We start from the raw sequence: 27,102 nt of genomic DNA, 5'->3' as shown, positions 1-27,102 counted from the left end.
GCCCTTAGCATTATTTTTAGCCTTGTATTTTCTCTGTAAACTCATGTATCCAGGCTAGTTTTTTGAACTTATTTTTTTGACTTGCAAAGCTCACCAAAAAGACAGGGGGGCATATTTTGGCAGCCAAAATTGGCAAAGTGCGCGGCCGACCGGTCTGGCTCTGTGTAATCTAAATCAGGTTAGATCTGATTTGTAGAGTCCGTTTGTAACTTGATTTGGAAGGGGTACGTCCTCCCCGGCCTATAAATATAAAGGTCACGGTCGATAGAGGTCCTTCTACCCAATCGAATCAATCAATCTACTATGTTTCTTGTTTTTCTCCAAATCCTAGTTTTTTCAATCTCGTGCTGTTCTTTGCTCGTCTCGACGGCGTTCAAGGGTGTCTTGGGTGGCCTGCCGACTCCAAGGCAAACCTAGATCTTCAAGCTCCGACGGGGTCCCTCCCGAGCTTGGGGTTTTAGGCTTCGCGGCGATTTTCTGTGTCCGACCGGTCTGACCGGTCGGCGAGTTTCGTCGCTGGTGATCTGATCGTTGTGATCCGCGCGTTCTAGTGCTTGTGCGCTGACCAGAACTGCGTCAACAACAGATACCCAGAAAAAAGCAGTACTTCCAAGTTCCAACAACTCTTTGTCTCCAAATGGTTTGTGCCATCCACTCCCAACTCTCCCTCATCATCTTCTTCTTGAGCGGCCTGGTCTTCCGTTGCCTGAGGACGAGATAGCTCGTAACATAGTTCGGTAGGTACACATCCGTTGCCTCCAAACATCTCCTTGTCATACTGCAATTGAAGTTAGTGTAGACTATATATCCTTTTCAAAAAATACAGTACATAGCTACTGCAATTGAAGTTTTCTCTCCTATAAATACCCAGCAAGTTCCTGCTGCGACCTCACCGCACTCATCTTCTTGTTCATTTCCTAGTCAGTGTAGACTTCCTGTGCAACGGAGCAATGGGGAGCAGGGCACTGGGCAGCCTGTCGATCCTGCTCCTCCTCCTTGGTCTGGCATCCGGGCAGGTCCTCTTCCAGGTAACCATCCAACGCATTCGATCACGCATCGGATTTGATCAAATCATCCTGCTCTGAAGAAATGATTCAGCAGGTAGTATCTTCCCTGTCGATTTGCAAGGTATCCTTGTCTGAAAAAATTGTGCTCCATGGCGCAGGCGTTCAACTGGGAGTCGTGCAAGCAGAGCGGCGGGTGGTACAACCTCCTGATGGGGAAGGTCGACGACATCGCCGCCGCCGGTGTCACGCACGTCTGGCTACCGCCGGCCTCGCACTCCGCCTCCGCCGATGGTCAGTGGTCTGAACACGCCTTCCCTTTCCCCAGTTCTTGTCTGAACATATAGGAGGGAGGCAGCATAGCAAAACGAAGCATCCTGAAAGCAGACGTGGAGTGGCCGACAAGCGAGCTCATCCGATAGCGAAGTGGGCTCATTTGGCTTTTTGCTGGGATAATAATTAATTAGAGTCTAATAATTATATAGGGTAACTATCACAGAAGTTCGATTTTCAACCTCTAACTACAAAATTGAATAAAAAAAAGACATCCAACTATTGAAACCGGACAAATTTGGCCTCTTAGATAGTTTCGAAGGTGGTTTTCCATTTTGTTAGAATTAAAAATATTTAAATTTAAACAAAAAATCATAAGTAATTCATTTTGGATTAAAAAATACAAATGGGGTATGAAAAGTTTTCTAAAAAATGTAACCTATCTATTGGCATGATACTTTTCAGTTATTCAAGTTAAAGTTTTTTATTTTCATAATATTTGGTTACTTGTAGTTATATCTATTATTTTTGAATAACTATACTTCAAATAGAGCAATAATAGATAGTTCACATTTTCAGAAAATTTTTGGTACTTGTTTCATATTTTTCTAATTTAAAGTGAATTAGAATTTATTTTTTTAGATCTAATTAGAATTTTTTATTTTTTTAAAAAACAAAACCACCTTGAAAATCACTTTAAGTGCCAAATTTATCAAGTTTCGACAGTTGAATACCTATATTATCTGGTTTTATAATTGAAGATTGAAAATCGAACTTTTATAATAATTTGAAGGTGTAATTCAAACTTTTCCAATACGTATATTAGGAATGGATAAATGAAGATAAATGGATATACGAACATACCGGTGCAGGTTACTTGCCTGGCCGTCTATACGACTTGGACGCGTCCAAGTACGGGGCGGCGGAGGAGCTCAAGTCCCTGATCGCGGCGTTCCACGGCAAGGGCATCCAGGCGGTGGCGGACATCGTCATCAACCACCGGTACGCCGACTACAAGGACTCCCGCGGCATCAACTGCATCTTCGAGGGCGGCACCCCGGACAGCCGCCTGGACTGGGGCCCCCACATGATCTGCCGCGACGACACGGAGTACTCGGCCGGCACGGGCAACCTCGACACCGGCGCCGACTTCCCCCCGGCGCCGGACATGGACCACCTCAACGGCCGCGTCCAGCGCGAGCTCACCGAGTGGCTGCTCTGGCTCAAGTCGGGCCTCGGCTTCGACGCCTGGCGCCTCGACTTCGCCAAGGGCTACTCCGCCGAGGTCGCCGGGGTGTACATCAACGGCACGGCCCCGAGCTTCGCCGTCGCCGAGATCTGGAACAGCATGGCGTACGGCGGCGACGGCAAGCCGCTGTACGACCAGGACCCGCACCGGCAGGCGCTGGTGGACTGGGTCGACAAGGTTGGCGGGACGGCGTCTCCGGCGACGGTTTTCGACTTCACCACCAAGGGGATCCTAAACGCCGCCGTGGAGGGTGAGTTGTGGCGGCTCATCGACCCGCAGGTCGGGGTGCTAACAGATCATAGCTACAGTGATCTCTTCAAAATTCAAATTAATTTTTATATATATTTAATTTAAAATTATATAAAATTAAAGAACCGTCTTTTTAAAATCCAACTTTTAGATAATTTAAATTAAATTTGAAGATATTTTACCACCCCTGTGCCGATAGGGGAAGGCTCCCGGCGTGATGGGTGGCGGCCCGCGAAGGCGGTGACCTTCATTGGCCGTGTTTTGTTACTATAGGAAATTTTTTCGTGCATGTTTTTCGAGAAGAGAATCTTGTATGAATAGAGTATTAAATGAAGTGTAATTTTTCGCGATGAATCTAATGATGGTAATTAATTGATGATTGCTACAGTGGTGCTACAGTAATCATCCTCTAATCACGCGGTCAAAGGCCTCATTAAATTCGTCTCGCGATTTACACGGAGATTGTGGAGGTGGTTTTGTAATTAGACTTCATTTACTACCCCTAATTAGTGGTCAAAGAGACAAAAAATTTCCATGAAAAATTTTACACCCCAAACCAAACACGGCCATCGACAACCACGACACCGGCTCCACGCAGGCCATGTGGCCATTCCCCTCCGACAAGGTGATGCAGGGCTACGCATACATCCTGACGCACCCCGGCACCCCATGTATTGTGAGTACACTAATTGATTGTCGCTTTAATGAATTTGGACATGGATGCTAATAACGCTGGATCTTGCTCGGTTGCTCGTAGTTCTACGACCATTTCTTCGAGTGGGGGCTCAAGGATGAGATCGCGGCTCTGGTGGCGGTGCGGCAGCGCAACGGCATCACGCCGGCGAGTGAGCTGACGATACTCGAGTACGACGGCGACGCCTACGTGGCACGGATCGACAGCAAGGTGGTCATGAAGATCGGTTCTAGGTACGACGTCAGCGCGCTCATCCCTGCCGGATACCAGGTCGTCGCACACGGAAACGACTACGCCGTCTGGGAGAAAGGCACCAACCAACAAGTGGCTCAAGCATAGTATAATACAATATCCAGTACTCGTAATAATTAGTGTCACATCCTTTGTGTTTCTCTGCTTCTGCAGGCACGAGTATGCATGTTATGTACATGTTTTCTGAAAAAAAAGTACGAGTACGCAGGAATGATGCATGACACCTTTGAATAAAATAAGTGATTTCTCCTCTGTAAGATGCAAAATTGAAACAAAGGGGAAAACGCCAAAAAAAAACAAATGAATTCTGAAGAAAACGCCACTGAAACCTGCTTGTCCTTCTCCCTGGTAAGAAAATATTAAGGCTTTATGGGCTCTACTTTACTAGATTGCAAGCCAACACTTCTACACAAGGTCACTCTCAAACTGAACAACGTAATTGTGCACACTACATTTGTGCAGATCAAGAATTCTGATTCATTTCTGCTGCATATGCTCTCTTTTGTTCAGGCTATGCTTCCATCATTCAACAGACATGCCTACTAAAGCATAGCAGCCAAGACAATGTAAATGTGTTGTACAACAATTTGAGCAGGTGTACATGCACCTAGCTAGTAGCTACCTTCTCTAATCTCTTGCAATACAAGCATCCCTCACAGCTATTAGCTCTCTGATGGCATCTCTCGTGATCAGCCTTGCTCTCGGCGATTCCTCCGTGCATCGCAATGCGACTCGGAACACTGACAGCATGCACTCCTCTAAACTTCTGTCATCCATCTTATTCTTGCCGTGCTGAACCAGCATTGGATCAGCGGCTTCCATGACTCTCCCAGGGTAAGCTGCTGCAACATAGCTGCGGATGCTTTGGCCTCCCTGAAACAGAGGGTCGGTTGGCCGCTTCGCAGTGAACATCTCGAGAAGGAGAATCCCGTAGCTGTAGACATCGCCTTCCACCGAAATTTCAACACCCATTCCATACTCTGAAATGAAATATTAATGGAGTAAAAATCAACAAATGGTATGATGTCATGTGATGTATGTGTTACTGAGAAACTGTAGAACAAATTCAGAGCCCCTAGTTACCTGGAGGAATGTATCCAATTGTACCCTTGATTCCAGCTGTACTACTAGTGTGTTGGAATGAGTTGCTGTTTGCTCCCTGAACAAAACGTGACAGACCAAAGTCTCCTACATGGGCAACCATGTCGTTGTCGAGAAGGACATTGCTCGGTTTCAGATCACAGTGGACAATTGGGACATGGCCATGGTGGTGGAGATAGTCAAGAGCCTCAGCAACGTCGAGGGCAATGCTCACTCTTTCACCCATGGTTAGCATCCGAGAGGAACTCTCAACATCCCCAATTAATGGATGAAGCCATTTGTCCAGGTCTCTGTTAGGCATGAACTCATACACCAAAGCTTTAAAATCATTCCCACTGTGATCCATGGTTGAACAGGCTGTGATGACCTTTACTAGATTGCGGTGTCGGATACTTCTCAGCGCCTCACATTCAGCTAGGAAACTCCGCTCGGCACCATGCTGTAGGAGGTTCAGTACTTTTATTGCGACTTCCAGCCCTTCATTACCGAGTGTTCCTCTGTACACTGAGCCAAAGCTTCCAACACCAATGAGATTAGCCACAGAAAACCCATCAGTAGACCTGTGCAGTTCAGCATAGGACAATTTCCAGTGCTCCTCTATGAACTTTGGCGCATGAGATGTCTCATTACTCTGCACAATCTGCTGATTCAGTCGCTTTGCATACATCACAAACGTGCATGTGATGAGGATTAGGGCCAAGAAAGATCCTATGGTAATAATCAGGATCAGTACAGTTCTTGATTTGTATAACCTCTTACCAGAGTTATCAGTACCAGAGCATTTCGGCAGCTGCAACTCTGAAACACCACCACAAACTCTGTTCCCAGCAGCAAAGAAGTTTCTTGAATCATTGAATACTCCTATTGTCGGCACTGGTCCATCAAACTGGTTGTAGGACAGGTTCAGGTAATGCAAATACTGCAATGTTGATAAGAAATCAGGCACTGAACCGGACAAGTTATTCTGTGACATGTCCAAGTATTCAAGCCCTTTCAGTGAGCTGAGTGATTGGGGGATCATACCAACAAGCTGGTTTCCCTGCAGAAATAAGTACTCCATCGCTTGGCATTGCGAGAGCGCCTGTGGTATCTCTCCTGAGAGCCTATTGTTCGACAAGTCCAAAATCCCAAGGCTGGTCAATCTACCTACTTCTGAAGGTATTGGACCTGAGAAGATGTTGTGAGACAGATTAAGGAACAGGGTTAGAGAGGAGAGACTGAGAACCTGTTTTGGTATCATGCCACTAAACTGATTGTACGACAAGTCTAGGATCGCAATATTTCTCATAGTTCCAAAGCTCTCGGGTATGCTTCCATGCAATTCGTTCTGTGACAGATCCAGGAAAGCAAGCTGAGTAAGGTTTGCAACAAGCATAGGTGCGATCTCACCAGATAAGTTATTGCCAGACACATCTAGCCCAGTCATGTTGCGAAGACCACCAATGGTGTCTGGAATGGTACCAGTCAAGGCATTGTCAGCAAGCGCAAGAACACGAAGGTTGCTGAATTTACCAATCTCTTGGGGCATCAAACCACTTATCCTGTTTCCATTCATTAAGATTTGTTGTATGCCAATGGTGAGGTTGAGAAGAGAAGGGGGAAGCACACCTTGAAACCTGTTACTAGAAAGGCTCAGCCCAAACAGCCTACTGCAATTCCCTAGTGCTTGTATCAGAGGCCAGTCCCTGTCCCATTTGTCCTCAAGCTGGTTAGACTCCAGGTTCAGCACCTTAAGATCCTTGAGCCTGCCAATGTCAGGTGGCACACTACCCTGCAGTCTGTTCATGTGAAGCTGGATCAGATAGAGTCCTGTCATGTTGCCTATTGATGCGGGGATGCGCCCTTTGAGCCCACAGTTGTACAAAGAAAGGAATTCAATTCGTGGTAGAGTGGAACCAATGTCATCAGGCAGCACACCAGATAGATCATTGTTTCCCAAGTCAAGTACCCTAAGGGATGATATGTTAAACAGAGAGGCTGAGATTTTTCCTCCAAGGCCAGCAGAAGCTAGCCTCAGAAAGTTCAGCTTGGTTAGTCTCACTAGCACATCTGGTATCTCACCGCCCAAATTTAAATTCTCACTGGCGTCAAATGCCAGGAGTAGGGTTGAAAACGGTCGGAAACGGTAATTATTCGGTAATCAGTTTTTTGGTCGTTTTTCTTTGATTGCGAATAAATAGGATATAGAATCTTGTATACAAATTTGTATTCTTGTTTTGAGCATTGAGCTTGTAAAGATTCAAAAAAGGTAAACCTCAAATTCATCCTATATTTTCTCAAATGATAGATATAAAATTCGGTATGGATTCGGAAACAAATTCGGTATGTTTTTCACTTTTTTGTTGTTGTAGGGAGCAAATAATGCATAAAATAATTTATGCAGAATTTTATTCTTATTTGTAATAATGTGCTTGATAATATAAGAAATGATCACCATCCAATTTTATACATATCTATTTTAAAATATTAAATTTGTTCGAACAGTTCAGATTACCGTTTTCAACCCTAGCCAGGAGTGATGAAAGGTTACCCAACGATGGAGGAATGCCACCAGTGAGGTTGCAACGATGAAGCCCAAAGAACTCAAGCTTTGACAGTGAACCAAGTGATAAAGGAATACCACCCGACAAGGTGTTCACACTGACGTTGAAAACCCGGAGCTCCCTGCAGCAGCTCAAGTTCACTGGGATCTCACCATGCAACCCATTCCGTTGCAACTCCAAATGGGTGAGACGGGCACAGTTGGTGAGAGATGTTGGTATCTCACCAGTGAGGAAATTCCCTCCTAGGCTGATGACTTGGAGGCGCCGCAGAAGGCCAAGCTCCGAGGGGATGCTGCCAGAGAGGCGGTTGCTAGAGAGGTTGAGTGTGTGGAGGAAGGAGAGGTTGGACAGGCTTGGGCTGATCAGACCCGTCAGGTTAGATGACATGAGCTCCAATGCCGTGACACGGCCAGGGTGCCGTTGGGAGCGGCATAACACACCGCTCCACCGGCATATACTATCTGTGGCATTCACCCTGCCATTGGTGGGTGTCCATGCGGCAAGCACTCCATTCGGATCACCAGAGATGCTGGCCTTGAATGCAAGCAGTGCTTGCTCATCAGAAGGCTGAGCTATGCACATAGGAAGGACATGAACAGCATAGATGAGACAACTGGTGATGAGCATGTATCTGGAACTCACAATTCCAAAGAGGCCATGCCTCTTGCTACCACCGCCCATGGTTGCTTGCTATTCAACTTTGTGTTTGAGGCTTTTGTGTGACAATTAAGGACTTAAGGTGATATAAATACAGTGGAATTCAACTAGAGCTAGGTTACTCGTTCCAAATTTGTTATTCCTACTGTAGCTTTCAGGAGGTGTGAAAGCTCGTGATGCCTCTGTCAGATCCTTTTCAACTTCCCACCCAATTAATTGTGCAGTAAACGCACGACCTCGATAGAAGTAGATAGAAGTAGCTATCAGCTATGGCCTAATTTGAATCTTTCTTTTTAGGGCGGCCTTACTTGAATCTTGACAAAGATGTACACAACGTGAAAAGGCTATTTGTGCTCTCTCACGATGCAGGCAAATTAGCGGCAGCTAAGTCTTTTTTTCCCTCTTAAAAACAGGATAACCAAAAGGAGGGCGCTAATTTTCATTACAAGGCCATGCAATGGTCAGCTGAGACTAAGTCTTGGAAATTTGGTTTGATAATGATTACGCGCTGTATAAAGAATCAAACCAACTGCATATTGGCTCATTCCTGCTTTATTTCCTTTTGTCTATATATGGAAAAGAAAATTTGAAAGTTACAACTAAATTGAAAAATTTCACCAAACCTACCAATCACCCACTCCAACCAATCAGCACGGGTATGCTATAAATATAACAGGCAGGTGAGAGCAGAATTGCGTTCTTTTAAAAAACTAAGGTGGCGGGCAATGTTCCCATCAGTACACACCATTGCCAATTCATATGCGACTTTTGGAGTCTTACAAAATGGTGTGGTAAGAAAAGAATATGCTCTTTGTTTCAAACATCAAAATCATCTGACAGTCAAAAGCCTGATTCGTCTTGATGATGCGCTTACATATGATGACCGCTATTCTTTGACTTTGTACACAAAAGAAAAAGATTGCAAGAGCAACAGCCATACTATAGCCAACAATGTACCAGAACAGGTCATGCACACGTTGGAAGCACCCAGTGAAACTTGAAAAGTATGGTCATGTCCTTGTTCCCACTTAGCAAAGAAGCAAAAACATGGGTTAGTTGGAACCACGCCCCCCTTCCAGCCTCCCCAAATCCACTGTGTTCTCATGTGGTCCTTATTACCTACTCAACTCAGAGCCCTCTTTGGACATGACAGGCGACAGCAAGTGTTTTCTGTTTCCCCAAATTATTTGTTGCGTTATGAGATGCACTCCCATCCAATTCTAAACAAAGTAAAAGCAGATAGCCTCGGTGTGTGGTTTCAGACTCATCTAACCAAAGTCAAAACTAAATTTCTATTCATACAGGATAGCATAGATTACCTATCGTGCCAAGCAAAACTAAGGAAACAGCCTGTGCAGACAGACTTCAGAGCACGCAGATCGCGTCAGCACCAAGTGTCATTTTCTAAGCAACGCACTTGTATCTAAACGTGCCCCGCTGTCTTTATGTGATCAAACTACTCAATACGCATGCAGGTAAATTACTGGAAAGGAATCGTCGCAAACACTTCTGATGGGGCATAATAATTTTCGATTGCAAACAGTCAAATACCCCGGGCAAATGTGTGCGCGTGTGTTTTTCAAATCGAGCATTTCAGCGCCTGATTGTTGTCAGATTCAGGCCTGCATTTTCTCCAGTGAACGGTAAAGGTTCTGGGGTTACTATGTCGGGGACGGGGGGGGGGGGGGGGGGGGGGGGGGGGGGGGCACTCACCGGGAAGTGGGTGCAGGTTGCCGGGCATGAAAGGAGGTGGACCCGCAAGGCCAGCGCCACGTTCGAAGATAAAACCCGCGCGGCCGAAGAACCAGGGAGGCTGGCCCTTCGCCGCCGCCGCGGTCTCCATCCACGGCGAAGAGGCCGCGGAGCGCGGAGGCTCCTCCCCCACATCAAAAGAGCGACAACGAAACGGAAATGGAGCACGAGACGAGCAAGTTGTGGGGGTCGTCATCTCGCCGTGGCGGAGGAGGAGGCGGTCGCCGTCCGGCGAGCGGCGGTGACCTCCGCCGCGGCGAGACCGGGGGTTTCGCTCGCCGACGGAGGACTCGCGAAGAAAAACTCGGCAGGGAGTTCAACGAGAAATGACTTGGGCCTCCCACAGCCGTTGGATCCAGCGTAGGCGGCCACGATCGCGAGAAAGACAAACCCGTGCAGGGAAAGTTTCCTAAAACGCCCTCCACAAATACTTTCCTTCAAAACAGACCCATTTGGATCACACGATCAACCTTGGGTCCACGGGAGCCGTTGGATCCATCCTTCGCGGCCCAGATCGAGTCCGAGCACAACGGGATGGAGCATTTTTGCACACACCCCCTTGACATCAGAGATCGGGTCAAAATATTCTCAGAATAACCCGCCCGTGCAAAAGAAAAGGACGTCGGGGACCGTTCCGTAAAAGAGGCTCTGCCACCTGCAACAGCTTTTGTTTTGTACCCCGAAAGAAATTCGTGGCGAAAGTACAATCCAAAAGGCCGGAGTTGGAGCTCAATCAATCCAAAGCGGAGGCGAAAGCGAAGGGGAGTGGGAGGGCAGCGGTCGGCTGGTCGGGCCGGCGGCGACGGTGACGCCTCGCTCGCTGCGGCCCTACGCATTCCGCGCAGGTTGAGCTCCTCCTCCTCCCGATTCGTTTTGCTTCGGTGCGAGCAGAGCTGAGGAGTTTCTTGGAGCGCGGGCGGTGTGAGTTCGATGCGATTGCTGGGCATAGTATACTTGCTTTTGTTGCTCTTGGGCGGCGGTTACTGCCGCTGGGGATCCGCGGTTGGGTTGGCTCGGGCTCGGGCTTGCCTCAGTCTACCCGATCCGCGGTCCTGTTTGTGAATTTAGCTCGCATTTCGCCCCCGATTCTGCCTCCCCTTCGATTCAGTTACCGGAATACTGTTCTTCCTTCCGCGGACTTTTGCTCGTTTGCACGAGAGTTCTTGATATATACGGGTTCTGTAGCTGCGATTTTTCTCCCTGTGTGTAACTTTGCTGCAAAAATTCAGGTTTAGAGGTTTGGGTATCGGTTGCAATGCTGTGCCCCTTTTTTCCTTCGACCAGAAGTTCATGACATTTGCAAGACTGTATCTTCCTTAGCTGCCCGTGCTTTTCCATGCCATCTTCGGTATTTAGATTAGGACGGATTTCTGCTTCGCATTTGCTCCTGGCTATTGGAGGAGCAACAGTTCCTTTGAAGCAACAATTGATGTGTGTTCGGCAACATCACTGACATTGGGCAACAATTTTGCAGGTGCTAGCTGTTGAACTCGCACCCAAAAAAAAAAGAGCTATCATGGGGATTTCAGCTAAGTGGATAAAATCACTTGTTGGGCTAAGAAAGCATGAAAAGGGGCGAAACGCTGAAAGCAGCGCCGGGGTAAGTCACTGTGCAGCTGTCCGGAGCTTGAAATTTAGGCCGTGTTCCCATGGGATACTTCACTTATCTTAACGTAGATGTTTTACCAGAAGTATCTGAAGTTGGAACGACTTTTATTGTTGACATGTCCTTGTCTCCTGAAGTTCTGTATACCCAATGGGGGTTGTTGTCCCACTATATTTTTACATTTTTTAGCAGTAGTCAAGTATATTCTAGCATTCTTCAAGGCCATGCACCACAGCACATGCCATGCAATGATGTTGCATATGTATCTTCATTACTGATGATGTGTTGATGTTGTCAAGGCTGGTAATTCTTCCATCCTCTTATCCAATATATGACAGGAAAAAAAACAGAGGTGGCCCAACTACTCAATTGCACCATTCAATTTGAAACTCTCTAGTTTATATTTATTCCTAATTGTTATGCTGACATGATTGAACTCAATTTACTCAAATAGTTAGCTGGTTCATCAAGTGGATACCATAGTCTGGTTCTGTATCTTTTCTTTCTTTTACTTATTCACATCCATTCCATGAACATGAAATGAGAAGCACCTAAAGGATCAAGCATAGATCAACCCAAGGTGTTCTATGCTGACATTAACAGAATTGTACTGCTGTATTTTTGGCTGACACATCCAAAATTTCTCGCCACTTCCCGTGCTCCATGACACTATGCTGCACATAATTCTGTTAATCATTCTTCGCTCCATGACACTTCGAGATCATATTTTCTGAAAATTGTAGAGGAGCTCTGGTGCCCAGTTGCTACACACACAGGATCATTCTGTAGATACAGAAGGTGCTCTTGCAGCTGAAGAACTCAGAGTACAAGCTGAACCATTGGCTGCTGAAGCAAACACAGAGACAATATCAAATTCCCCTTCCTCACCAAGCACATCTTTTCAAGTTTCTCAGACTGAACATGGTACAAAGGAGTACCAGGCTGCTGTGGTTATTCAGTCCACCTTTCGAGCATTCCTGGTATTATAAGAATACTTTAATTTTCACATTCTTACAAAACTATGAAAAATGTAGAACATATTGCATTCTGTTGAGAGGTCTAGCTTTCCAACTCAGATTCCAGTTGAGCAAAACTATCAAAAAAAACTTAAACTGTTGCGAACTCTGTAAGGGCTTAGATGAGATTATGTTATGGTTAATCCCTCACTTTTTAAGATAAGGCTATTGCTAAGTTGCTAACCAATCGAATACACATATGGAAAGTTTTAAAAGTTGTGTTTTTTGGTAATTCGTTCTTTAGTACCGTGCACCAGAAAAAGTAGGCTGATATTTTTGCTTGTTAATATTTACCAGGCAAGGCGTGCTTTACGAGCGTTAAAAGGGCTAGTTAGACTCCAGGCACTTGTAAGAGGTCATGCTGTAAGAAAGCAAGCAGCAGAAACACTTCAGTGCATGCAAGCGCTGGTGAGAGCTCAAGCTCGTGTGAGAGCAAGACGAGTCCGTGTTTCTTTGGAAAGCCAAGGGACCCAAAAGAAACCTCCTGAAAAGAATGCTCATGAGGACCATGTTCGAGATATTGAGGTGACAAACAGCATTCCTTCAGATATGTGCTGTTGTACTGTCATGTAATCATTCGTATCATGACTTGCTTAGGATATATATCACGCCAATTAAAAGTCAAATATATCCCTACCAAATGACTTAATCTGTGTATGTCTGGTTGCATAAATCAGACCTGGGCAGTGTTTTATCATCAAGGAAAAGAGAAACCACTAGCCAGTTCTGTTCTGGTTTCACTATAATTCTATAAGATTGCCCATGTTGTCATTCAATGACCAGTTGTATTGTTGGCATGATCCACACAGTTCCAAGTAAACTGTTGACATTTTTTCTGTTTCCGAGAGAATATGGTGCCAATAGTTTTAAGAAACTAAGAAGCTTAAGCTCGATCTGTAAAGGCATGCACACAAAAAATCTGCTATCCCCTACCTTAGTTGAAAATAATGGTAACAGAACCAACTACACTTAGGCAACATTTAAGTATTTGTGTGTGTTAAACTGTTAATCAAGCATAACTTGAATAATTTATTGTGTTTACTGTCCTTTTGCCAATTTCCCCTGAGTAACAAACAATCTGGGTTATGTTTATTGAAGTAAATATTCGTTTTTGAAAACTTATTGTCTATCGGTGACATGCAGGAAGACTGGTGTGGTAGTATAGGTTCAGTAGAAGAAATTAAAGCTAAGGCGTTAAAAAGGCAAGAAGCTGCAGCTAAGCGGGAAAGGGCGATGGCTTATGCTTTAACCCATCAGGTAATTTCAAATTATGTTGTTCTATTGGAAATTTGTGAATTGCGTCTATGCTAGAAACAACAAGATATATCTAGGATAAAGCTCTTCAGAGTTCTTTATTTTGCTTATTTTCTTTTCTGGTGTTCAAAGTGTATTGTTACAGACTTGCAATTAAAAATGATATCTTTTTTTACTTTTGTCTTGTGGGTGTGTCGATCTCATTGCATGACTTGGCTGAATAGGCGTTCTGCTGTCGTATTCAACATTGCATATTTGATTTCCACAAGAGGGAGGCTAGACATGGGAATAGCACCTTGGTCTTTATCAAAATTAGCAAATGGTTGTGGGTAGACTATTTTGAATGTTCTACTAGTGACCTTGATAGGTAATCTGGGTTCACCTGGTTAAAAGGAATCTGGTTGCTGCGCACTTAGACTAGTGCATTAGGTCGACAAATATGAAAAGGTCACACTTCAGTTTTCTTTGTGGCTTATCCTTTTTTATCTAGAGGAAGAACTTGCTGTTCTTTCCTTCTTGGGTCTGAGCTCAATGTTCTCTTCACTGGCAGAAAATGGCAGTCATAATGCATTAGGTTTGCTAATTTGTGTTTTCCTCTGGCAGTGGCAAACAGGTTCGAGGAAACAGAAAGCAGCGAGCCTCCAAGACCAAGGACTTGCAGGGGACGAAAATCAGTGGGGGCGAAACTGGTTAGAGAGGTGGATGGCTGCACGCCCATGGGAGAACAGGTTACTTGACAGTAATGCCAAAGAAAGTGTCACAGTTGGTGATGACAAACCTGCTGAGGAAGACAAGGCTAAAGCTCTGAACAAACCGAAGGGAAAAGTACCTGTTTCAACCACACAATCAAATGGATCGCGGCAGAAGAAAGTCACAGGCCACAAGAAGTCACATTCTGATGTAAGTGGCTCTTCATCGGGGCAGTCTGCAAGTGTGCAACCAACTGCTTCTTTGGAGTCATCCAAGATCAAAGAGAAGCCATCAGATGAAATCACTGATGAAGTCAGCTCTCAACCTTCGAAATTGGCTTCCCGATCCACGAGCAATCCAAAAGAAAGGCCAGCACAAATCAATGCACCAGCGAAGAAGCGATTATCCCTTCCTAACAATGGTAAATCATCTGTCTCTGTATGTTATTGCCATCACATGTCTCTGTATGTTATTGCCATCACATTTCCTAAACACTCCTTCAGAAAATTGTACTGTATGTACCAGAACTCACAAAGTTTTATGCCCTGCAATAAGTTGTAGCTATATATTTGGGTCAATATGTTGAGCTGCACTTGAGCAAGACATCAGCAGTTGAAGCTTTACATGTAATCGATGTTTGTCACTTGTGCAGCAACAGCCAACGGGGGTGTAGGAAAGCGCCATGCCAACAGTAGCCGGACAACCCAGGCCACGAGATCGAAGAATGCAGTGAAAGGAGCCTCCAAATCTGAATCAAGAGAGCAGTCGAAGCCTTCTAGCACAACCGTGAAGCCAGTTGAGGCACAAGCCTGAGACCAAACCACTCCCATTTCATTCAGACCATTGGTGATGCCCCTTTGTCATGCGTGCTGCTGGAATATTTTTTTATTTTTAATCTTTTTTTTAATAATATTTTAAGTTTAACCCGTATTGGTTTTTATTTGCAGTGCGTAGCCCGTTTGGTCGCGCCAGCCCGCATGGCGCGACAGATCCTCTGTCGCGCCAGTGCATGTGGCGCGACAGTGTGGCCACGCTGGCGGCCCGAGCTAGCGCTGCGCCGCGACGGCGATGACGTGGCCCTCCCTGTCGCGCCACATGCACTGGCGCGACAAGCCTGTCGCGCCATGCGGGCTGGCGCGACAAGGCCAATATCCTGGCCCGCGCCGGCCTCTTCTCCCCCACCCTCCCTTTCTTTCCCTCACTCCTCCCCGACTAGAGCAACAGCAGGTCGTCGCCGCCGGGCGCCCCACCCCCCAGATCCCTCCAAATCCGGTCTTTTGGGGGGGGGAGTTGGGGGAAACGTTCCCCATCCTTCCCCGAAGGTATTGCTCCCATTTTTTTCCTCCTTTAACCGTGCACATTTGTAGATATTATGGATTCTTGGTGATTAGGGTTTGGTTCTTGATTTGAAAAATAATGTCGTAGTTGAAAGTTTTTTCATGATTAGGGCTTTAGATGATGCGTAGATGGTACTCTGCTCTCGATTTGGACGTGAGATAGTACGTGCATGCATCGATTAATATGATTTCTAGGATTGAGTAGTGGGGATGTTAATATGGCTTTCACTCATTGATACTAGGCACCGTGATTTCATGGATACTCAGTTATTCTGGTATGCGGCCTCAGCTATCTCTCCTCCCAGGCGCCTCTTCCAAATCCAAGACCGCGGGGAGGTCACCTCCACCACCTCCTCCACATCGGGCGAATCCGGTACCCCAGATCTGTACATGCATTTCTAATCATCGCATTCTACCTACAACATCAGCAAACCCAGATCCACAGATGAAATTTGTCTGTGTTTGATTTGGTGGAGCCATTCAAATATCAAAGTTCTCACCAAATCCTATGACATTACGGAAGAAGTTCTCCAAGATGATTACCTAGTTAGGTGGGTGTCTGCCATGTAGCAACTGTGCGGCCCTTGTCAGCTGTTTCTCCAGCACCAACCACGACAACCCCGTCGTCACCATCAACTACTATGGCAATACTCCAAGGGAAGGAGAAAGTAGTGGTCACGGTAGCCAGCTGGAAGGAGGAAGCCAAGGTCGCGGTAGCCAGCAAGATGTTTTGCCGGATCTTATATCGATGTAATTGCTGTGAAAGTCTTGTGAGATGGATTTCTGTTGCCTAATCTGCATGCTTGTACATCTAGAGTATCGGTTTGCATACTACAGAGTATGTGATTTGTTATGGACTTGTTTGGTGATACTTGTGAGCTTGGTGGTGGACTTAGTTTGATTTGTGGACTTGTGATGATATCTGTATACTATATGTGTGATATGTGACTTGTTTAGTGATATATGTGATATTTGAGACATTTGTGTGATATATGTGATATTTGAGCGATATGTGTGATATGTGAGGTGTTTGATTTGCAGGAGCTGAAACTAAAAACAAAAATAAAATTGAATTTTAGACAGTTTTGCCGAGTGTTTTGGCAAAGCTCCTGCACACATTTGTGGACTTTGCCGAGTGTTTTGGCAAAGTTGTCTAAAATTCAATTTTATTTTTGTTTTTAGTTTCAGCTCCTGCAAATCAAATACCTCATATATCACACATATCGCTCAAATATCACATATATCACACAAATGTCTCAAATATCACATATATCACCAAACAAGTCACATATCACACATATAGTACACAGATATCATCACAAGTCCACAAATCAAATCAAGTCCACCACCAAGCTCACAAGTATCACCAAACAAGTCCATAACAAATCACATACTCTGTAACATGCAAACCGATACTCTAGATGTATATGCATACAGATCAGGCAACAGAAATCCATCTCACAAGACTTTTCCAGCAATTACATCGATATAAGATCCGGCAAAGCATCTTGCTGGCTACCGCGACCTTGGCTTCCTCCTTCCAGCTGGCTACCGTGACCACTACTTTCTCCTTCCCTTGGAGTATTGCCATAGTAGTTGATGGTGACGATGGGGTTGTCGTGGTTGGTGCTGGAGAAGTAGCTGACATGGGTCGCACAGTTGCTACAGGGCAGACACCCACCTAACCAGGTAATCATCTTGGAGAACTTCTTCTGTAATATCATAGGATTTGGTGAGAACTTTGATATTTGAATGGCTCCACCAAAGCAAACACAGACAAATTTCACCTGTGGATCTGGGTTTGCTGATGTTGTAGGTAGAATGCAATTATTAGAAATGCATGTACAGATCTGGGGTACCGGATTCGCCCGATGTGGAGGAGGTGGTGGGGGAGGCCTCCCCACGGTCTTGGATTTGGAGGAGGCGTCTGGGAGGGGGTATAGCTGAGGCCGCATACCAGAATAACTGAGTATCCATGAAATCACGGTGCCTAGTATCCATGAGTGAAAGCCATATTAACATCCCCACTACTCAATCCTAGAAATCATATTAATCGATGTATGCACGTACTACCTCACGTCCAAATCGAGAGCAGAGTACCATCTACGCATCATCTAAAGCCCTAATCATGAGAAAACTATCAACTACGACATTATTTTCTAAATCAAAAACCAAACTCTAGTCACAAAAAATACCTAATATCTACAAATGTGCACGGTTAAAGGAGGAAAAAATAGAAGCAATACCTTCGGGGAAGGGTGGTGAACGTTTCCCCTACTCCCCCTATAAGGCCGGATTTGGAGGGATCTGGGGGGTGGGGTGGCCGGCGGCGACGACCTGCTATTGCTCTGGTCGGGGAGGAGTGAGGGAAAGAAAGGGAGGGTGGGGGAGAAAGGCCGGCGCGGGCCAGGATATTGGCCTTGTCGCGCCAGCCCGCATGGCTTGACAGGGAGGGCCACGTCATCGCCGTCGCGGCGCAGCGCTGGCTCAGGCCGCCAGCGTAGCCACACTGTCGCGCCACATGCACCAAACGGGCTACGCCCTGCAAATAAAAACCAATACGGGTTAAACTTAAAATATTATTAGAAAAAAAGTTAAAAATAAAAAAAAAATCGTGCTGTTGCGTTTGTGACTGTGTACATAAAATCGGAAAACAAATCCAGCATCTGAACACTGACCTGATGCCATGTTGTATTCTACAATTGTGCGAGATTGTTAGCATCGTCTAGAGTGATGTACATCGTTTATGCTGTTGTTGTCGACCATTCTGTATGTTCCTTTCAGATTGCTCGGTGTATGATGTAGTTGTAGTCTTTCAGCAACAGTGATGGTTGGTGGCATGGATATTTGCACAAGGCTACATGTTCTCATTGCCTATTCCTTTCCCCAAGCTTCGTTCATCATGTAAAGTCCATCCAGATTCTTCCTGATGGGGCACACAAGATTTGTACAAGGACAATGTGTCCCCATTTGGTTCCACACTAGTGTGTTTTGTATGATAAAAAAAGTGGTGCATTGTGTTGGTGCTTTTGCAAAGCAGGTCGATATGATGGACCTTCAAGAGCAATCATGCAGACGAGAGCGTCCTTCTTTGCAGGTCTCTTTAGGGCCCCAACAGAAAGGTGAGGCCTCCTTGTGCCACCTGCTAGGAACCTGCGTATCTCTTTGACCATGCAGGTTTTTGGGCTCTCTTGTGCTGACCCCATCTGTTGCATGCATCTGTTCAAGCCGTGTGAAAGCATATATGTTAGAATAAAAAGTACTGATTACCATAATTAATTTATTGGCTGCCATGACTTCTTTTTAAGTGAGACTAAATTGCTGCCAAGATTTTTTTTTGTTTAGTGGTCGTTGGAAAGTCAATGTAAGGGGAGGAGGAGGAGGATAACACGAAGGAGAAGGCAGATTAGCCAATAGGTGTGGTAGAAATGCAAGCTGAATTGGACTTGGACAGGTCCACACTTCACGTAATATTCCCCGGCATCATCCAGTATTTGTTCAGCAGACACGTGGGCCATGACATATAAATGTCTACATCGCCCTACCAAATTCGTACAACGGCACCTTTTTTTTGGTGACTTCGTACTGCTGCACTTTGTGCTAAAGGATTTTTGAACATGTATGTAGCCTGCATGAGAGGGGGACTGTCCACGTAATCTCATATTCTTTTTTTTTTCGAAAGGGGTTATATTAAAAAGGAAGCACAGTATATCCCTGGAATTTTACATAAAACACCCTGGACGAACTGAAAATTACAGCACAGCACCCCCATCGGAGCTCATGGCTCCAAAGCTTCTGGCCGCCGGCGATGAGCACCCCGGCCAAGATGAATCCACCTTCCTCCTCCACGAGCGACTCCACAGCATGGAAACACCACATGAGCCAACGCCTGACCAGACCAGGACGCATCGTAGATGCTGAAAGAGTATCGGCCGCCGACACGCAGAGAGAGGAAGAGGAAGCGCAATCCGCCGCCGCCGACACCGCCGCCGACGACCAGACGCGAAGTCCCGCGACGCCGACCAAAGTAGCAAAGCAGACAGAGGGCGCACCCCAGGGATGCAAAGGATCTCCACCCTTTCGCAAGGACGAAGAAAAACAGACCTAGTACCGTCACCGACGAAGTAGGGGAGGAAGACGATGGAGCCACCCGCCATACCGAAGATGAGCCTGGATCCACCGTCTTCCCATCCGCCGTCGAAAAAGCAGCACAGGTAGACACAGTCCGCCGCCTGGTGCACCCAGAGCAGTAGAGACAAAAGGCGCCGCCATGAAGCAGAACTCGCCGCCACGGACGGAGACGTCGTCGCTTGCTTCACCGGCAACCGAATCTTCCCTGGAGCACCGCCAGAAAAGGTAGCTCCGGACTTGCCGATCCGCTCGCCGGCTCCGCCATCACCACCAACCCCGACGCTGCCGCAGAGGAACAAAAGCACTGGCGTGCATCGAAACGATGCCACCCGGAAATGATAGAACCTAGAACCTAGTCTAGACCTAAACTATCTACACCACCGAACGATTCGACTTCCCCTCCCTCTCCGGCGGCGACGAGGTCGCCGGAGAGGAGGGGGAAGCGGGCGAATCTAGGCCAGGGGCAAGGAAATCGCCTTTCGCCTCTGCTCCCTACTGTAGCAAGGGGAAAAGGGAAAGGGAACACGTAATCTCATATTCTGATGCTGAAAGCGCACCAAATATGATGTGAAGTGCAGCTTGGGAATCATTTTTCACTTTCACGGTTGGTTTTACTCACAGAAACCAGAATGAAACACTTGGAAAAAAATCTGATGTTTTAGCTTATTTTGTCAGTAGGGCTAGATTTGCCAGCTGTATCGGAATGCAGTACAAAGGAAACTCAGTCTGCATTGACAAAGGACCGTATCTACCAGCATCCTAATGTTTTGTTGCAGCCATTGTATAGATGGTATAAAGTTTGGGTGTAAAGCATCTCCGGCACGTATTTGAAGTATTAAATATGGACTAATTATAAAATCAATTACATAATCCGTCTGCAAACTACGAATTTATTAAATTTAACAATATATCATTAGAGCATGTGTTATTATAACAGTTTAGGTTCTAATCACAGTTTAGTTAGACTCATTAGATTCGTCTCATAATTTACCAGCAAACCACACAATTAGTATTTTTATTTTATCTATATTTAATTTTTCATGCAGGTGTCGCAATAGTCGATGTGATGTTTTTGAAAATTTAAATTTTGAATCAAAATAAGGCCGAAGCTCTTGAAACTAATGTTGGAATTCGCTCTGCATGCTTTCCATTTGCTGCTTCCCTAATAATGACACTGTGAACTTCATCGATCCAAAAGTGTGCGTACGTACGTGGTGACCGGACACAGACGGACTAGTTTTCTGGTCGACGCGCGCGATGGGATCCTGGTCTGAAGATGTGGATTCCATCATCCCAATCCCAGCCCCCATTGCTGACTGGTGGAGCACTGAATGGGTGCAGGCACTGAGACAGACGGCTGGACTGGACGAAGGCCTTACATGCACTCAAAATTTCAAAAATTTACAAGATTTTTTATCACATCGAATCTTTGAATGCAGGTATAAAATATTAAATGTAGTTAAATAAATAATTAATTACATAATTTGATTATAATTTACGAGACGAATCTTTTAAGCTTAATTAATACATAGCGGAATAATAATTACCAAATATATATGAAAGTGTTACAGTATTTTACACCAAAAACTTTTCGCTTCTAAACAAGGCAGAAGGAAAGTTGTCAGCTTATTCTGAGAGAGATGAAAGGCAGGAGGAAGACGATGACGAGACGAGGCAGGCAAGCAGCAGAGCAAGCACTGGCCCCCAGCTCTGCTGACTGCTGAGCGAGCTGATGCTTCTGGGTCTGGATGGATGGATTACTCTCAACTCCAAAAGATTAAATAAAATTTCTAGCTAAATGACTAGATAAAAAAATAAAAAACTAGCCAAAGTGTGAAAGATTCAAGAGCCTCCCCATCCATCCCTCTCCTCCACTACAAAAAAAATTGATCTGATAAGTGGACCCACATGTCATAGACTGTCCGGAAGCGCTGCACGGGGAGTGTTGCCGTTGAAGGCTGCTGGCGGCGGCGCCGCTTGGGCACAAGGGAGGGAGGCCTGTGGTGGGGTGACCTTGACTGGCGCATGGTGTGGGGCTGTGGCCGGCGCGACTGGGCGGGGCCGGCGTGCCCGGTGGCACGACGCAGCCCGCATAGGACCGCCATGCGATGAGCGAGCGGCGGCGCCAGGCCGGCCGGCGGGCAGCGGCGCGGCCGCGTTCCTAGCGACCTGGGTAAGAATACGCAAAACCAGAGAGCACCACGAGGAGGATGACAAGGCGAATCCATTTTATTTTGTGGTTAGCTCATGTAGAGGAGGCCGGGAGGTAGATGCTCATCGTGGAGGTCAAGGTGGCGGCCATAGTGGTCTAGGGTTCATTGACAGGGAGCTCCTTCGGCGCTTGGCTGGCATGGCTGGTGGGTTGGGGAGGTTGGGGAGCTCACGGCCTAGCTGCTGGTGCAAGCAATCGATGGATGATGGTTTCAGTAGGGTGAATTTGGGAAGGGGGCGGAGCTCAGCCATGGGCTGCCATGGCGGCCGGCGGCACTCTGGCGTGGGCGTGGGAGGAGGGAGAGGCACAGGAAGGGAACACCGTGCGCGGGAAGCGAGGTGCGCGTGCGGGAGAAGGCCGATGGCGAGGTGCGCGAGCTCGGTAAAGATGGAGGGCGAGGAGAACGGGATACCGAGCGCGAGCAAATAGCGAGGAAGATGGCGGTCCGTTGGATACCCTTTTTCTGATTTTTGTCTCTATTTACCGATAAAAAAAAAATGTATACAGAGTTTGTTGGAGTTGCTCATCACTCTAGCATGGCAACTTGCCATAGATTAGGATTACAACATGGTGACGTTCAGAAAACTTATCTGTGGGGGTAAGACCGCCCCACGGCATTGTTTTGAGAGGTAGAATGATCTTCTCACAACAGGCTAAGAAAATTCCCGAACCCCTGCCTCATCCGTACACGGGGTCCGTCGCCCTGTGAGTTAGGTCGGGCTCCATAGTGCTTTGGACATGAGGCAGATGAGGGAATTTTTTTAACCTCAACTTAAAATTCGCTCCCATAAAGAGTCGAATCCAGAACCTAAGGAGTGCCGCTGAATTTCCCTAACCAAGTCAGCTAGAGGTCCTTTGGCAACACGTTGACGTTCAGAGAAAGAGTGAGGGGGGCGAGAGAAATGGATGATGCAGGCTGAGGTCAACATCACCTTTTGCCCTTTTGGTATGTATGGGAATGCATGGATTATATGTTACCGGCTGCCCACCGACAGACAACAGCCGTGCTGGATCCACCTCAGCACTCCTCTTCTGAACGAGTTCATCGTCATCCCTAATTCCCTCCCCTGCAAAAAGCGATTCACGGGACAACCCAGTAATAATCCGCCGCCTCTCTTCCTTTTTTTTTACTCGCTATGATATGATCCCAGTAGTATAATAAAACAAAAAAGAACAGCAAGTTTAAAGCACATCGTCACCGTTGGTTCTTTTCTTTGTGGATTTTTTGTACACGTGTACGTACACGAGGCACGACGGTGAGGTTGGTTGATTCCATTTCCCTGGGCTGGCGATTGCATTTGCAGCAGGTGGTGTGTGTGGTGTGCAGGCTGGACAGGCGCCACGTACGCTGCCTAATCCGCTGACACACACGCGACGTCGTCGCCACTATTTTTACACTAGTATTATACTATACGAGTATACGTACTATTATAATAATATGTACTATTATTATACCAGCAGCACTTGACACACGAGGCGTGTGCGTGCGTGCGTACACTTGTGAGCTCCATGATTTATTGAATTTCCCCGCCGATTAAAAAAAGGAACTCCGGTCAGAAATTGTCGCGGGCAACCCGCAAAAAAAAAAAAGAAATTGTCGAGGGCAGAGCGGACAGCGGAGCAGAGCAGCCACAGCCCACATGTCCCGGGCGGTGCCGACGCCTGGCGCGGGCCCACGAGTCAGCCCGATCCGACGGGGACATGGCTGCTGACTCACCCCGATCGCTCTTCCCGCCGGATATGAATAACCGGATGTGTTTAGATGTTTGGCAAAAATGTTTTGAAAGTGAATTTTGTTATTTAAAAGTGTTAAATAAAATTTATCTATAAATTTTTTTATATTGATGGGTTGTAAATCACGAGACGAATCTAATCCATAATTTGTCTCATGATTTACAACTCATCCGTACAAAACATTTTGTAAATAGATTTTATTTGACATTTCAATGTCTAAATTTGACGTGACGTTTTTAGCGCAAATTCTTTGGATCTAAACACGTCGGTTGAACTTGAACTCTACCATTCTTTAAAATTATACTTTAAATCAAAATTATACTTTTATTTAAAATTATATAAAATAAAATTACCATCCCTAATCACACAGTTCTGATGAAACCATTAGCAACTAATTGATGATGATGATGGTCCTAGTACAATTTGTATTCACGAGCATATTTGGGTGGAATGAAATAATACCAGGGTTTTTTGAGGAAATTTGTGGTGAAACCATTTCAATTAATTAATTCCCTAATTCAACGCCCATCGATTAAGAAATTAATCAAGGGGATTAGCCCTCCCATAAAGGCAGCGTCCTCACTCCCCTCTCTTTCCCCAACCCCTCCTCCCTCTGCTCCGCTTCTTCTCCACTCCTCCTCCCGCCCGCCCCCGCCGGGCTGCGCCGGATCCGCCGCGCGCCGCGCCATTCCCTCCTCCGCCCCCCGCCGGTCCCTCTGCTCCACGCTCCCGCCGCTTCTCCTTCCATTCTTGATCCTGCTCTGCTCCCCCGCAAGTTCCCGAATTTATCACCCCCCGGCTTCCTCCGATTAATGCCCGCGGGCTCCGATCCCCGCAGGCAGAGACACCCATCCTGAATCGCGGGGGTCATTTTATTTTATTTTATTTTTGGTCTGAGATTGAGCGTTCCTTCCACTCCCTCGGTGCCTGTCGGTTGATCGGAGCCCGGGGATCGCCGCGGCGTTTGCGTCCTCCGGTCGGGCGGGTGGCTGAGCGATGGCGTCGCCGTACGCCGCCTCGCCGTACGTCCTGTCGCTGCTGCTGCTGCTGCTCTCCATCCCGGCCGTCTTCCTCCTCGCGCCGCGCCTCATCCCGCCGCGGACGCTCCCGGCCATCCCGGACGCCGACGAGACCGAGGACCTCGCGCTCTTCCGCCGCGCCGTCCTCCTCTCCGCCGCGCCCTCGTCCTCCAAGCCCGCCGACGCCGCAACCCCCTCCTTCTTCGGCGGCGCCGGCGGCTTCCGGAAGAGGAAGAGGAAGCAGCAGCCCAAGGTGGCGTTCCTCTTCCTCACCAACTCCGACCTCGTCTTCGCCCCGCTCTGGGAGAAGTTCTTCGAGGGCCACCACGGCCTCCTCAACGTCTACGTCCACGCCGACCCCGCCGCGGCGCTCGCCCTGCCGCCGACGCCCTCCTTCCGGGGCCGGATCATCCCCGGGAAGGCCACCCAGCGCGCCTCCGCCACGCTCATCTCCGCCGCGCGCCGCCTCCTCGCCACCGCGCTGCTCGACGACCCGGCCAACCACTTCTTCGCGCTGCTCTCCCAGTCCTGCGTCCCGCTCCACCCGTTCCCGGCCCTGTACCGCACGCTCACCGGCGACATTGCCGGACCCAAGGGCCGCCACCGCAGCTTCATCGAGATCCTGGACGCCGAGCCCACGCTGCACGACCGCTACTACGCCCGCGGCGACGACATCATGCTCCCGGAGGTGCCGTACGACAGCTTCCGCGTCGGCTCCCAGTTCTTCGTGCTCACCAGGAGGCACGCCGTCATGGTGGTCAGGGACCGGAGGCTCTGGAACAAGTTCAAGCTGCCCTGCCTCGTCAAGAGGAAGTACTCGTGCTACCCGGAGGAGCACTACTTCCCGACGCTGCTGGACATGCAGGACCCCAGCGGATCCACCAAGTTCACGCTCACCAGGGTCAACTGGACCGACTCCTTTGACGGCCATCCGCACACCTACCAGCCGGAGGAGGTGTCCGGGGAGCTCATCAGGGAGCTCAGGAAGTCCAACGGCACCTACTCGCACATGTTTGCGCGCAAATTCGCACCCGAGAGCCTTGGGCTGCTGATGAAGATTGCCGACTCCGTCATCCTGCGTGACTAGGCTTGTTGTATCTGTTTGCAGAGCTGAAAGCAGTCAAAGCACCGAGGTAATCAAATATTTCTTGCTGCTCTGTTGTTTCAGTTTCTAGTGTGACAAAGTTTCTTTAGGCTGCATCAGAAACATAGAGCAAGAAATTGATCATATTCAGTGGGCATTTCAAATTAGATTCTGTTTGATTCAAAACTTGTGGGTTCGTCCGTATAGCATTGTGAAACCATGTGGAACTGAATATGTTATTATGATTATTACCTCACCTAATAAGACAATTGAACTTTGTTACCACCTTTCCATTCACAAACTTGCAACTGTTAATTTGCAAAAGCAATAATTTAATTGTATCCAGTGGGCATGGCATATTAGGCTACATTTGATTTGAAATAGGCGGATTTATATTTGTATTGGATAGAATTGAGAATCATTGGCTCACTGACTATTTTATCAATATCGTGTTTTGACAATACCTAATCAGATATTTTTATAATACCTACACGAAAACATTGGAAGTGTTACCTGGTAAAAGAAACAAGGGACTGTTGTAATTCTGTTAATATGCAGAAGATTGCAAGGTCATACTTGCTGTTGTAAATTCTTCCCCTTTTCTGTCCTATTGACACTCGTGGATTCTATTTGAAAAATTGAATGTGATGAAAGTTCTCTATTTCTCCTGCAGGGTTGTGATGTGATAAACAAGCGTAAGCTGATCCATCCATTCCCTTTGGAATTCTTCAGATAGGAGCAACCAGCACCCACTTTGCTTTGTTCCTGCTGTTGGTCTTTGGCAAAAGATGTTGCCATGCTTCAGAGACAGAGAGCATGATGGTGTTGGTGGCGGAAGGCCCCAGCTGCCTCTTGTGAGTATTTTTTGTTTTTGTGTCTTGTTTCTTTTTTTTCCCAATGTGAGCTGCGTGGTGGCAGAAGATGAGGGAGAAGTTGTTGGTACGTAATAGGTTGTAGTTAGCATGATCATCCTGTGTATTAGCATGGAGACAATCTGTGGATACATGCAGTGATGGTTTGTAGTGTTATATATATATATATATATATATATATATATATATATATATATATATATATATATATATATATATATATATATATATATATATATATATATATATATATATATATATATATAACATCCTGTGTATTAGCATGGAGACAATCTGTGGATACATGCAGTGATGGTTTGTAGTGTGTGTGTGTGTGTGTGTGTGTGTGTGTGTGTGTGTGTGTGTGTGTGTG

General features: G+C 46.7%; 3 protein-coding genes and 1 pseudogene across 7 annotated transcripts; 3 read left to right on the top strand and 1 right to left on the bottom strand.

Moving 5' to 3' along the window:
* The first annotated feature begins 613 nt into the window (after window positions 1–613).
* LOC120666981 lies at window positions 614–3,978 on the top strand (annotated as a pseudogene).
* A 102-nt stretch (window positions 3,979–4,080) lies between these two features.
* LOC120666980 (probable LRR receptor-like serine/threonine-protein kinase At3g47570) lies at window positions 4,081–9,681 on the bottom strand. Of its 2 annotated transcripts, XM_039946982.1 has the most exons (4): window positions 7,340–9,681; window positions 6,212–6,924; window positions 4,805–5,989; window positions 4,081–4,701 (listed from the first exon to the last, which is right to left on the bottom strand). In XM_039946982.1, the coding sequence occupies exons 1-4, from the start codon at window positions 8,044–8,046 to the stop codon at window positions 4,349–4,351; spliced, it is 2,958 nt and encodes a 985-aa protein (XP_039802916.1). In that variant the 5' UTR covers window positions 8,047–9,681; the 3' UTR covers window positions 4,081–4,348. The 2 variants fall into 2 exon arrangements, with proteins under 2 accessions (XP_039802916.1, XP_039802915.1); XM_039946981.1 differs by having other exon boundaries at window positions 4,805–6,924.
* A 783-nt stretch (window positions 9,682–10,464) lies between these two features.
* LOC120666979 (protein IQ-DOMAIN 1-like) lies at window positions 10,465–18,532 on the top strand. Of its 4 annotated transcripts, none has more exons than XR_005671990.1 (8): window positions 10,465–10,619; window positions 11,249–11,374; window positions 12,124–12,360; window positions 12,694–12,921; window positions 13,540–13,653; window positions 14,254–14,761; window positions 14,993–15,205; window positions 18,291–18,532. XR_005671990.1 is itself a non-coding variant. In XM_039946979.1 (8 exons), exons 2-7 carry the CDS (start codon window positions 11,291–11,293, stop codon window positions 15,151–15,153), a joined length of 1,332 nt encoding a protein of 443 aa, XP_039802913.1. In that variant the 5' UTR covers window positions 10,465–10,619; window positions 11,249–11,290; the 3' UTR covers window positions 15,154–15,186; window positions 15,288–15,350. The 4 variants fall into 4 exon arrangements, 3 of the variants coding, with proteins under 3 accessions (XP_039802913.1, XP_039802912.1, XP_039802914.1); XM_039946979.1 differs by lacking the exon at window positions 18,291–18,532 and adding an exon at window positions 15,288–15,350 and having other exon boundaries at window positions 14,993–15,186; XM_039946978.1 differs by lacking the exon at window positions 18,291–18,532 and having other exon boundaries at window positions 14,993–15,280.
* A 5,819-nt stretch (window positions 18,533–24,351) lies between these two features.
* Window positions 24,352–26,883, top strand: LOC120666978 (glycosyltransferase BC10-like). Its single transcript, XM_039946977.1, has 2 exons — window positions 24,352–25,906; window positions 26,531–26,883. Exon 1 carries the CDS (start codon window positions 24,751–24,753, stop codon window positions 25,858–25,860), a length of 1,110 nt encoding a protein of 369 aa, XP_039802911.1. The 5' UTR covers window positions 24,352–24,750; the 3' UTR covers window positions 25,861–25,906; window positions 26,531–26,883.
* The last annotated feature ends 219 nt before the right edge of the window (window positions 26,884–27,102 follow it).

This window comes from Panicum virgatum, chromosome 3N (genome assembly GCF_016808335.1).
Source record: "Panicum virgatum strain AP13 chromosome 3N, P.virgatum_v5, whole genome shotgun sequence".
NCBI classification, from domain to species: domain Eukaryota; kingdom Viridiplantae; phylum Streptophyta; class Magnoliopsida; order Poales; family Poaceae; genus Panicum; species Panicum virgatum.
The sequence above is the reverse complement of the archived record's forward strand: the minus strand, read 5'-3'. Positions and strand labels throughout refer to the sequence as shown.

Coding starts and splice junctions, on each gene's coding strand:
- LOC120666980 (XM_039946981.1), bottom strand. CDS start 8,046: ATGGGCGGTGGTAGCAAGAGGCATGGCCTCTTTGGAATTGTGAGTTCC. Junction 6,925..7,339: donor TCGTTGGGTAACCTTTCATC/ACTCCTGGCTAG, acceptor GTTTTCAACCCT/ACTCCTGGCATTTGACGCCA. Junction 4,702..4,804: donor AATTGGATACATTCCTCCAG/GTAACTAGGGGC, acceptor ATTTCATTTCAG/AGTATGGAATGGGTGTTGAA.
- LOC120666979 (XM_039946979.1), top strand. CDS start 11,291: ATGGGGATTTCAGCTAAGTGGATAAAATCACTTGTTGGGCTAAGAAAG. Junction 12,361..12,693: donor CCACCTTTCGAGCATTCCTG/GTATTATAAGAA, acceptor AATATTTACCAG/GCAAGGCGTGCTTTACGAGC. Junction 14,762..14,992: donor ATTATCCCTTCCTAACAATG/GTAAATCATCTG, acceptor TCACTTGTGCAG/CAACAGCCAACGGGGGTGTA.
- LOC120666978 (XM_039946977.1), top strand. CDS start 24,751: ATGGCGTCGCCGTACGCCGCCTCGCCGTACGTCCTGTCGCTGCTGCTG.